The sequence below is a fragment of the Humulus lupulus genome, chromosome 6, assembly GCF_963169125.1.
Source record: "Humulus lupulus chromosome 6, drHumLupu1.1, whole genome shotgun sequence".
NCBI lineage: Eukaryota > Viridiplantae > Streptophyta > Magnoliopsida > Rosales > Cannabaceae > Humulus > Humulus lupulus.
Genome location: NC_084798.1, coordinates 213,821,990 through 213,835,016, shown reverse-complemented (window position 1 = coordinate 213,835,016; position 13,027 = coordinate 213,821,990). Strand labels below are relative to the sequence as shown.

At 30.1% G+C, this 13,027-nt stretch overlaps 2 protein-coding genes across 3 annotated transcripts; both read left to right on the top strand.

Annotated features, from left to right (window-relative positions):
* Nucleotides 1-948: 948 nt before the first annotated feature.
* Nucleotides 949-8,324, top strand: LOC133783190 (uncharacterized). Of its 2 annotated transcripts, XM_062222739.1 has the most exons (8): nucleotides 949-1,269; nucleotides 1,348-1,406; nucleotides 3,098-4,397; nucleotides 6,893-7,134; nucleotides 7,214-7,429; nucleotides 7,495-7,587; nucleotides 7,670-7,774; nucleotides 7,853-8,324. In XM_062222739.1, exons 3-8 carry the CDS (start codon nucleotides 3,113-3,115, stop codon nucleotides 8,195-8,197), a joined length of 2,286 nt encoding a protein of 761 aa, XP_062078723.1. In that variant the 5' UTR covers nucleotides 949-1,269; nucleotides 1,348-1,406; nucleotides 3,098-3,112; the 3' UTR covers nucleotides 8,198-8,324. The 2 variants fall into 2 exon arrangements, with proteins under 2 accessions (XP_062078723.1, XP_062078722.1); XM_062222738.1 differs by lacking the exons at nucleotides 7,495-7,587; nucleotides 7,670-7,774; nucleotides 7,853-8,324 and having other exon boundaries at nucleotides 3,098-5,422; nucleotides 6,893-7,257.
* Nucleotides 5,429-6,607, top strand: LOC133783191 (uncharacterized). The gene is made up of 2 exons (XM_062222740.1): nucleotides 5,429-5,643; nucleotides 5,734-6,607. Exons 1-2 carry the CDS (start codon nucleotides 5,441-5,443, stop codon nucleotides 6,605-6,607), a joined length of 1,077 nt encoding a protein of 358 aa, XP_062078724.1. The 5' UTR covers nucleotides 5,429-5,440.
* Nucleotides 8,325-13,027: the final 4,703 nt, after the last annotated feature.

The following is a 13,027-nucleotide window of genomic DNA, read 5'->3' as shown; positions in this document are numbered from 1 at the left end:
TTGTTACATGATGCATTTCCAGCCCCAAATAAGCTTCCAAAATCGCATTATGCAGGGAAAAGGTTGTTGCGTAAACTTGGATTGGGCTACAAGTCAATCCATGTCTGCAAGCATGATTGGGCACTGTTTTGGAAAGAAAATGTTGGAAAAAGCAAATGTCTTGTGTTGTGGGGATGATCGATGGGTGGACAAGAACACCAAGGGCAAGAAAATGTCTCATAAAGTGATGCGTTATTTTCCTTTAACCCTTAGGTTAATGCGAAAATATGAATCGAGGCACATTACTCAACATATGTTTAATATCAGTGTTTTAATTTTAATCTATTGTTTTATATTTAATTCAAATTAAAGCAATAAATAAATAAACATTGCACATATAAAAAAAAATCTCGGTTCAGTCTATACCGATGACAGTGTGCTCGGTATAGCCCACCTAAATGACAAAATTGGACAAGTTTCACCGACAATATTGTCAACTCTATATCAAGGACAATGTCCTCGACACATCCTATACCGAGAACATATTCAATGTCCTCGGTATAAGTTTTCCTCTACCGACGAGGATGTACCGAGAACATGTTGTCGGTAGAAGCTGTACTGAGAACATTTGGACTTTTACCGACAACTTTTGTTCTCAGTATAGCCCTTGTTTTTTGTAGGGACACGTGGAGTTAAAAATATAGTGAGCTAAAATAAAAGTGATAATTTGTTTTGATGATTTAGAGCAAAATTTTATAGTTTGAGCTATTATAACTTACCCATTGTGAGTGGTCGAAATAAATAAATTCTTCTAAGTACACCATTATCACATATATTATATTATCATTTCTTGTATATTAAAATGTGTAAGTTACTTAATTAATGTATACATATATGATTTTGCTGGTTAATTTCATCTATATTTCTTATACAACGAAAGCAAAATTGATATTTTTTTTAATCACACTACAAAAAAAAGGTTCAATACCGAGAACATTATACCGACAACATGTCCTCGGTATAGACATTTCATATGCGCGGGACATTTTCGCGGTTCTGAATAGGTTTAGTTGCTATACCGAGGACCTATACCGAGAACATGTTCTCGGTATAGGGTTTATAAATATCACACTCAGCCGCGAAGCCCCTTCTCCTTCCTCTCTGGTTTCTCTGGGTTTTCTCCGAAACCTCCGCCTCCCTCCGCCGATTATAGTCGTTTTCCTCCATAAAAGCTCGGTTTTAAGCCCCAAAATTGCCAAGGGTGAAGGAATTTCTGTGTATTTGTTGAAGGTATGGTTTATTTATTCATTTTATATATATATATATTTATGAAATTGTATAATGATATTTTCTAATTTTTGTTTGAAGGTTGGGTATTCGGTTTTTGTTGGATTATAGGGATTGCTAGCAAGATATTGAAGGCATTGGTAAGTTTTTTTTAATTTTTCTGTATTTTTTTAATTTTTTTTTCAATTTTTGAATAATTTATGTTTTTTTATATAAATAATATAATATTAATTTTAATAAAAATCTGAAATAATTATATTAGATAGAATGTATTTATTTTTAGGTTTTCAAAATAAGTATTAGTAAAAATGATATTAGGAATTAGAAAATTGTTAAATGATTAATTAGTATTTTTTTTAAATAAATTCTATGTTGTGTTTGGTGAATTTTATGTGTATTAAACATATTAGTAAACATATTAAATATTTGAGTGTTAATTTGAAAATTTTGGTGGTAATGTTAGTATGTTGTTGTTGTCAATTTTAATTTTTTTGCTTATGTTAGTAGTAAAAATTCAGATTTTATGAATATTGATGATTAATTTGTTGTTGTTAATTTTTAGTAGAATTTTAATATTTTGGTTAGAAAATTGAATAATTAATAAAATTTAGACTAATAATTATAAATTATATAGTTATTTAAAATGAATTTGTAATGCTCTCTGCATGATCTGGGTCTGGATATTTTTTATGTGTTATTTGCAGGATTTTAAATTTTGGGATAGATGAAAATATAGTCGTTATGCTGCCGAATTTTTTATAGAATTGTAAAATTTAGAGATATTGTGAATATTAGTAGAAGTACTCAATAAAATTTCTAATTTAATAAATAGTGAATTGATAAGTAAAATCATTTATTTTAAAATTAAGATTAAAAAAATTAACATTAACATTATGCAACTAAATTTTAATAAAAATAAACATTAATTAAATAATTTAAGTAATAATTAAATCCTAAAGTAGTTAAATAAATTTTAAACAAATCTTAGAATTTTTTTTTAAATTAATCAAACTATTCAATAAAGCATAAGTAAAATATGTAATTTAATAAATACTAAATTAATATGTAAAAAAATAATATGTGTTAGTTCTGATTAAATAAAATTAACAAATATATTATTAGAAAACCATTATTAAAATTAAAATTAAAATTAAAAAAATTAAATTTAATATTTGTTAGTTTTAATCATTATTAAAATTAAAATTAAAAAAATATGTTTTTAATATTATTTGTTAGTTGTTTTTAATTTTTCTGTATTTTTTTTAATATTTTTTTTCAATTTTTGAATAATTTATGTTTTTTATATAAATAATATATTTTAAAATTAAGAATAAAAAAAATTAACATTAACATTATGCAACTAAATTTTAATAAAAATAAAAATTAATCCTAAAGTAGTTAAATAAATTTTAAACAAATTTTAGAAATTTTGTTTAAATTAATCAAACTATTCAATAAAGCATAAGTAAAATATGTAATTTAATAAATACTAAATTAATATGTCAAATTTAAATAAGTTTAATAATATTTACACTGAAATATATTATAGTTAGATATCATAAAACAACATAATTAACTTCAAAAAGCATAAGACATTAAAAAAACATATTTAATTATATTTGCTTTTTTCTTTGGTAATAAGAAATTATTACCAAAGATATAATAGTATTATTATCACATAGTGATAATATTATATTTTTTTAGTGTTCATCACAAGAAGCCTTAGACCCGTTTAGAGAGGGTGAGTCATTGAAGACTCTTACATTTGCCTCTCTCTGAATTAGGACACACACAAATTGATTGTAAGTTTGATGATTAGTGTTCCGTGCAGTGCTACATTCATACAATGTCGATCGACAAGAGTTGGATTAATTTGACAGATCGATTATCCGATGAGTATGAGGCTGGTGTGATGGATTTTCTCCAGAGAGCCCGGCAGTGCGTTGACTCAAGGGGATTGGTGAAATGTCCGTGTAGGAGGTGTGTCAACGTTGAATTTCAGACAATTGATGTATTAGAAAATCATCTTTTTGTAAATGGTTTTCTACGGAAATATACCAATTGGCATTGGCATGGAGAGGATGAAATAATACCAATGAGAGCTCGGATAGATCAAAATGATGAAGATGAGATGATGGATGTTCTCACTGATCTTATGCAAAATGACAATGACGAACAAGCGGAGAATGAGCGCGGTCAAGAGATACCTACAACTGACTACAGGAGTGGGCAACATTATAACGATTTGTTTGCTGAGATCGAGGCTCCATTATTCCCCGGGTGTCAAAATTACACTTCATTGAATTTCCTAGTGAAGTTAATGCATTTCAAAGTGTTGGGAAAAATTCCCAACAAAATATTTGATGGAATGCTGGAGTTGTTACATGATGCATTTCCAGCCCCAAATAAGCTTCCAAAATCGCACTATGCAGCGAAAAGGTTGTTGCGGAAACTTGGATTGGGCTACGAGTCAATCCATGTCTGCAAGCATGATTGCGCACTGTTTTGGAAAGAACATGCTGGAAAAAGCAAATGTCCTGTTTGTGGAGAGGATCGATGGGTGGACAAGAACACCAAGGGAAAGAAAGTGCCTCATAAAGTGATGCGTTATTTTCCTTTAACCCCTAGGTTAATGCGAAAATATGCATCGAGGCACATTGCTCAACATATGAGATGGCATCACGAGCAACGTATAAAAGAAGATGGTGTATTGCGTCATCCTGCTGATGGGAAAGCTTGGAAGGACTTTGACCGAAATAATCCAACATTTGCAATGGAACCCAGGAATGTGCGGCTTGGATTGGCTGCAGATGGATTCAATCCCTTTGGTAATATGAGTCTGTCTTATAGTATGTGGCCAGTAGTGTTGACGACATATAACTTGCCACCATGGTTGTGCATGAGAGAAACTAATTTCATGTTGAGTTTATTAATTCCGGGACCTCATTCGCCAGGAAAAGATTTTGATGTTTTCTTAAGACCATTGATTGATGAGTTAAAAGAATTATGGGTGACTGGTGTACAGACTCGAGATGCAGTCGATGGCAGTTTCTTCACTCTTCGGGCAGCTTTGATGTGGACTATAAACGATTACCCAGCAAGGAGTAGCCTTTCTGGATGGACTGCTCAAGGTTATCATGCTTGCTCTACTTGCAATGTGGCAACACCATCTATTCGTTTACAAAAGAAGGTTGCTTTTTATGGTCATAGACATTTTTTACCAATCAGACATGTCATTAGAAGGGACAAGAAGACATATGGTGTCGTTGAAAAGAGATTACCACCACAGCCATTAACCATGCAAGAAATGTTCACACAAATGAGTTTTATACCTGATTCTCTTCCTGGTAAGCATGTCAGTTATGGCGGCCAAAAAAGAAAGCGTACAAAAGAGCAAGTTGGTTGGCGGAAAAAAAGTATATTTTTTGAGCTCCCATATTGGGCCAACATAATGCTGCGACACAATCTAGATGTTATGCATGTTGAGAAAAATGTGTGTGACAGTTTAGTAGGCACAATAGTTGGGCTGGAGAATAAGACCAAAGACACAGTTAGTGCCAGAGTAGACTTGGAGAAGATGAAGATGAGACCAGAGTTACAGCTGAGGAAGTTGAATGGTCGGATACAAAAGCCTGCGGCCAAATTCACTTTCACTGTTGAAGATCGCCAAAAGTTTTGTCGATTTCTTAAATCAGTGAAGTTTCCAGATGGTTTTGGATCTAACCTAAGGAAAAATGTGATTGACAATGACAATAAGATAACTGGTTTGAAATCGCATGATTGTCACATCATTATGCAACGCCTTTTGCCAGTTGGTGTGCATGCATTCCTAGAGAAATCAATGAGTACAACTATTATTGAGTTATGCACTTTCTTCAAGCTCATTTGTGCGAGAACTCTAAAAGTCTCAGATTTAGAAAAAGTCCAAACTTCAATTGTTGAGATTGTTTGCAAGTTAGAGAATATTTTCCCACCTGCTTTTTTCGATATCATGGTCCATCTACTAATACATTTACCGGAAGAAGCAATACTTGGAGGACCGGTTCACATGAGGTGGATGTATCCTTTTGAAAGGTATATGAAAAAATTGAAGAATTATGTCTGTAACAAAGCACGTCCAGAGGGCTCAATAGCAGAAGGATATGTGGTTGATGAGGCATTAACATTTTGCTCCATGTACTTGAAAGGTGTTGAGACAAAGTTCAATCGTCCAGACCGAAATGTAGATGTTGGTCCATCACTTAAAAAGATGTCGGTCTTTCGATCTCAGGGTCGTCCAATTGGTAAGAAATCATTGACAATTTTGGAAGATGAAGTGAAGAAAATAGCAGATTGGTATATTCTAAACAACTGCAATGAGATCTTGCCATATCTTCGGTAAGTAATTAAAGTAGTTCATCATTTCATTGCATGTTTATTATAACTCTTATTAGTAGCTCTTAAATTAGTTGTTTTTGTTTTTTGCAGAGAGCATAGGGAAATTTTACAGACTAGAGGTGTTGAAAACCTAGACCAATTACATAGAGAGGAATTTCCTAATTGGTTTTATAATAAGATTTATCATCTTCGACAAACAGGATCCTTGGAAGTAGATGAAGAATTAATCTCTTTAGCAAACGGTTCTTCAACTCGTGTTGCGTCGTACCCTGGGTGTGTTGTAAATGGAGTAAGATTTTTGTGTTATGACAGGGACAAGAATCGCAAAACTCAAAATAGTGGAGTCTCTGTAGCGGGTGTCGAAAATAGTACTTATTACGGCCAGTTGGAAGAAGTTTTAGTGATGTCTTATCTTTCTGGTTGTTCTGTTGTATTATTTAAGTGCAAATGGTTTGACACTAATCGGTCTTCAGGATTAAAGTTTGAGCAAAACATAACGAGTATCAAAACCAGTTCGGAGGCCTTCAAAGATGATAAATTTATCTTAGCAACTCAGGCTAACCAAGTTTTCTACATTGAAGACCTTAAAAATAAATCTCATTGGAAAGTCGTCCAAGAAGTGCATCACAGAAATGTGTGGGACATCCCACTAGTTGAAGAACAAGCGGAGGATGTAGAAGTAGATGTTATGCACGACACTAGTTCCTCTAATTTCCAATTATTCGTTGATCTTGGACCGTTGCCACAAATCAGCTTTGAACGTACGGGGGCTCCATTACAATTTGTTGAGATAGATAATGTTGCAATTGAGGAGGAGAGGGAGGAGGAAATGGAAGAAGAAGAGGAGGAGGAGGAAGAGGAAGTGGAGGAGGAGGAGGAGGAGGTTGAATATGAAGATGATGAAGAGGAAGATGAACACATAGAAACCGATGATGATAGTGAAGATTATTATAGTGATAATTAAGTGGTAATTTTATAATATGTTGAAGTAATTATTTTTAACAATAAATAATTTTATATTGTCATTTTTAACTGATAAATGTAATTTTAATATCGATTAATTTGACAGATATGGCTGATGTTATTGCTCAATCTCACGGGGGTGATGGTGGAGGATGCGATCCTCCACGTGGACCGGCAGATATCCCAGCTGATTGTGAACGAGGTAATATTTTACACATTGATATACTCCTTAAAATTTAACAATTAATCCATATTAATTTTAAAATATTGAATTTGCATACAATAGCGCCTCCAAGTAAACGTGGACGCCATAAGGGATTGAACACGCGGGAAAAGAGGGAACAGTTGGGGCGTCCTCTCCCTCTCGAGTGGGATGTGCGGGGGAGAACATATAAAGAGATCGGAGAGTACAGCTCAAATTTCTCAAGAGAGCTCGGATTACTTGTTCGACAGTACACAGATCCGGACTGTCCTCAATGGTCAAAAGTACCAAATGCCTCGAAAGAAAGAATACTTGCACATTTGGAAGTAAGTAGTTTATGTATTTTTATCTTAATTCTTATTTTATGTTATATATGATATTTACTAATAAATGTTTGTAAATTAGGATGATTTGTTTGATATTGGGCGTACTAGATATGGAGAAGGGCATATGCCTGGGATCTTGAGAGGCATTGATACTTCGTGTGCTAAAAAGTATTCTGACTGGAAGTACGATATTAAAGAGCACTTAACGATTAATGGGCCACAAAATCGTTATGGTGGTTGCACGGATACGCAGTGGCAAAAAGCAATTGATTTTTTCCGTCGCCCAGAAATTACGGTATTAATTTCTTGCTAAACTTAACTATCTTAATTAAATATATTACTAACGATAACTTTTTGCAGAAACGTTCTGTGGTCAACAAGGAAAATAGAAAGAAATTGAAAGAGCTTAGCTATGGAGGTTCTCAGTCAATCCCAGCCTTACGCTATAAAAAGGTTAGTTAATTAATTATTTTTTAGTTTATTTTTCTTATTTACGTTTAATTATTAATTTTATAAAAATATATGTACGTGACAGCGCAATTTAGAGACTGGGCAACTTGAGTCCATCCCGGATAGCTGGATGGATACTCACCATAAATCAGGCACAGGGTGGGTGACAGAGACAGCAAAAAATACTTGGGTACGTTAAGTTTTTTTAAACATTTTTCAAATTTTTAATTGTTTCAAAATTTTAATTACATTATACATTGTATCACAGGAGGAATTGCGTGCATACCGCGACACACAGCAGACACAGGCAACTGATACTGAGAGTTCCACACCAGTTTCGAGTGCGCCTGAAGATGAAGACATATCTTTGGTACAAAATGTCTTCGGAAAACGACGGGGCCACCAGAAAGGATATGGACGTATCCTTAACATAAGGGACCGAACTCCATTTGATTTTCGTCCTTCACAAACTAGAGATGAAGAGTTGTCTGAGATGAGAGAGCGTCTTCGACAGTTAGAGGAGCATGTCCGGACTCATTGTATCACCCCGGGATCTCAATCTGCCCCACCACCACCACCCGATGATCCTGATGTTGGAGCACCGACTCAGTAGGACTTATGTATGAATTTTATTACAATTGACTATTACATTATCATGTTTAAGACAAGTCTTTATTTTAATTCAACGAATACACTCTTATGTTTTTTTTTATATCTTTAATATAAGTGTTTTAATTTTATTCTATTTTCTTATATTTAATTCAAAATAAATAAATAAATAAGGGAATAACAAATATAAAAAAAAATTGGGGACAAGTCTATACCGAGGACATTGTCCTCGGTATATACCACCAAGATGTCGGTATGTACCAGTACGATGAGAAATTGAGGTTTGTTGTACCGAGGACATTTGTCACTTTCTACCGAGGACATTATCCTCGGTAAAACGTATACCGAGAACATTTTTAATGTCGTCGGTAGACGTTTTGTTTTTACCGACGCGGCTGTACCGACAACTGTATACCGACGACATTGTCTCGGTATAAGATATACCGAGGACATTTCGGCTTATACCGAGGACATTTGTTCTCGGTATAGGCCCTGATTTTTGTAGTGTCAAGTCTGTACATGAGTTATAAAAATTGTAGCGATTTAGCTCTTATAGCTTATTTTTTAAACACAATTTTATATTTTCTACATAAAAAGTTGATATTTTCTTATATATTATAAACTTCTATTGTTATTTTTTAAAATAAATATATTGTATAGTTTATGATAAAAATTCTAAATTTTCATTCATAGACTAAAAATTTTGTAAAAAAAAGTAAAAACAAATAACAGTTTATATAATTAAAGAACTTCATTGCTAAATTTTATTTTCAGAAATTATTTATCTGAAACTTTTTAAATTATAAATATTCAATTAAATAATATATGGTAACGCTTGAAATTAGTTTCTTAAATATATATATATATAGTATAAAAATTTAATATATTTTAATAGATTGTAATTAATTAGTATATATTGTCTGTACTATTTATATAGATGAAGCTACACGTATTTATAAGATACAAATACTTATTGATGAATTTGTGAGTTGTAGAAAATTTGTTGACTTGATATATATGTAGGACAACGATAAAATTACAAGATTTCCAACCCAATACATAAGTTGAGATAACCCAATATTATTATTTTTCTAATATAATTCTTTTTCAACATTATTTTTTTGACTATAATAAATAAATGTCATCCACTAAGTGAAATTTAGTCAAGTAAACGTTGGGACCAAAGAAAATTTTATTATTTTAACTAATTAACTCTCTTTCCATAGAAAACTTCAGTTTGTTAATTACCTTTACTTTGCACCTCCATTACGTTTAGTTTAATAATTTCTAAGCAAAATAATGATTCAGCTAAAGCTATTACCACTCAAAAATACGATTCACATTTATTAAACAATTGATTTATGTTATGTTAGGTAACAATCACGTTATGGCCTAACAAGATTGTCTTTTTTCTGGTCTGTCATAGAAAATGATTGTTATATACATTAGACAATTGATTTATGTTATGTTAGGTAAGTATATTACATGGATAATAATTTAGATGTCTTTATTAATAAAGTTTCAAATAATTTTTATATATACATGTACTGTAACCACACATAATTATAGTATAATTTTGATCAACCCATTCATTTGTAACACATACATATATAGCTTTGATCCAAGAATGTTTGAATTATTATGTTTGGTAACACTTAAAGAAATAGTTTTTTATTTAATTAATTAAAAATTTGACAATTAAACATAAAATGTGTTTGGTAACTCTAATTTGATTTATTATTTTTTTAAATTTTAATTAAAATTTATTAAATTTTGAAAATAGAATTTTTTTCATTTTCAAAATTTTTTTAAACCGTTTTCGATTTTTTCTTTCTTTTTTTTCTTCTATTCTTCAAATCAACACATCATATTGTTAAACAAAAAAATAAAATAAAATTTATCAAATGCGTTTATTATTTTTTGTTTTTAAAAATACAAAACAAAAATAGTTACCAAACACATATTTTTTTTTTAAATAAAGAAACAAAAATAAAATAATATTTTCATTTTTATGCTTAAAAAATTCAAAAATAAATTTTTTACCAAACACATAAAAAGTTTAGTACTTGGTGGAAACACTCTATATATAAAGAACCATGAAAACAACTTTATATTAATAAAATTTGATGATTATCAAGAGCATTCACAAATAATTATCCTGCTTTCGGTCTTGTAACAAAATTATTTTTATTTAGAAAAAGAAAAGTGTAAATTGTGGTAAACTTAATTGACCAAAACAAGTGACGGTGTGAACGAAAAGATATGATAATGTGAATATAGTAGTCATTGACTTAAAAAAAATCATACTCTTTATAAATATTAATGATAAATATACACCCAATAAGTTCCAATTTTTATCATCATGATTGGTTAAATTAAATTAAGTTATAATTATGTGTAATGTTTTAAAATATATTTTGAAAAAACTGCATTCTAGTTTGAATTTCCAAACCAAAATTAGTTGTTAGCAAAGAAAAGATCATGAGTGGACGACTTGCTTTTTTAGATGGAAGACTTGGATATTTCTTTTCTATCTACTTTTATATTATATTCGTTTTAATTTAGTACCTAGACACATATTTCAGCTCAAGTTTTTATCTATTTATTTATTCTTAAAAAAATAAAAAATAAAAACTAATATATTCAGGCGTGCAAGTTTGATGGCGTACAAGTTTCTTCTATTCAGATATTATTTCCATTCTTCTAAAAAAATCTAGCAAAAAATAAAAACTAAACTATAATAAATACAAACCGAAGGGATTATAAGTTACATGAAAATATAGCAAAAAAATAAAACCATAAATAGGCACTAAACTTATAACATTAATTATGTAAAAAAATTTAATAAAATAATAATAATAATAAAGTCAAATCAAATATTGGCACAACACAAAACTAAACTAAAATTGGCACATGACAAAGCTAAAACTAAATTGGCTTGGCACCAAGATTACACTTTTATTTTACTTGGAAGACTTTGAGATTTCTTCTTTTATCTGGTAAATTTTATTTCATTGTCATTTTGTTTTACTCCTTATAGTACTTATAAGTAATTAATTGTGCTTAAATTGAGCTGCTTTTGTTTATTACAATTACGAAACATATTATTTTAAATTTAATTTATATTATCATTAAATACTATGGGATGGCTTTATAGAGAAAATTGTTACAATTATATAAGTGTGTTTGTTGACGCAATTTTTCGTCAATAGTGTATTAAGAAATAATTAAGTAGATTAGTGCTTAATAAACCGTAATGAAAAATAGATGAATTCACTCAAGAACACATAATTTTTACGTAATTCAGTAATTAAAATTAACCTAGTCCACGAGTCTATATTATTGATGTTTTTCTCTCTCTATTTTGGCAGAATTTCGGTATTACAGAATAATGGTCCCTCTCCCTGTCTAATATTTCACAATATTTATAAGGGAATTCCATGAACAAGTTTGGATAACCGCGTAAGTCAATCACGCATTTACTTAATTATTACATTTAATAAATATATTTCTTATTTATATTGAGATATGATTTGATCACAAAGTAAATATTCTCCTAATATCTAGAAAATTAAATATTACAGCCTGATCATAAATAAACGTATAAAAAGACCCCGAGTTTCTGGGGATCCACAGGTATGCAATATAATAGAATTACCACGAGTTGGATATCTCATTCAAGTTCGTGCTTCAACAGCTATTTTAATATTCTGAGCTTGCGCTTCACAGTCTTCGTATCTCTTGTTTGAGTTAGACCCAGGACGCCTAACACCACGTGTGGCCACTTGAAACTCGAGTTGTCCACGTGGATAATAAGCATATATCATTTAAAAAAAATACTAAGTCACAGAGTATTTTTTTGTTGCAAAAGTTACATTTTAAATCAAATTTGTCTCAATTTTAATTATTTAATAAAAATATATATTTCTAACGTTTAAAACTCCTTGAAATATGTTTTAAATATAAAAAATAATTTGAAATTTATAACATAAAGTTTCAAATAATTTTTATATATACATATATTGTAAGCACACATAATTATAGTATAATTTCGATCAGCCTATTCATTTGTAACACATACATATATAGCTTTGATTCAAGAATGTTTGAATTATTATAACTTACAAAGTTTGATAGTACATCGTGGAAACACTCTACATATAAAGAACCATGAAAACAACTTTATCTTTATAAAGTTTGATGCTTATCAAGATCATTCACAAATAATTATTCTGCTTTCGGTGTTGTAACAAAATTGTTTTTTATTTAGAAAAAGAAAGGTGTGAATTGTGGTAAACTTAAAAAAAAAGGTGAGTGGGAATGAAAAGAATATAATTTTTAAAATAGCAAATCTCAATTTTAACATATGTAAATTGTATATAATGTTTAAGAATATATTTTAAGTTCACGTATTATTCTTTCTTAAATAAATACATTCTAGTCTGAATTTTCAACCCAAAATTAGTTGTCAGCAAAGATTTCCAACCAAACTTTAGTCCTATCATACTTTTATTATTGTTATTGATCAGTGGACGACTTGCTTTTTACATGGAAGACTTGGAGATTTCTTTTCAATCTATTTTTATATATTATTGTATTTTATATATGTATATATGTCATGTAGTCATGTAAATATATATATTTATGTTAATATTGTGTTTAGATGTTATATATATATATATAGATTATTGCTACAAATATCTATATATACTATAGAATTATAATTCATTCTATTATATATATATAAATATTTTAAAAAAACTATTGAACCAGTTTTCGTTAAAATTATAGACAATGTTTACAATTTTAAAATTAAGCAAACGTGCATTGCACG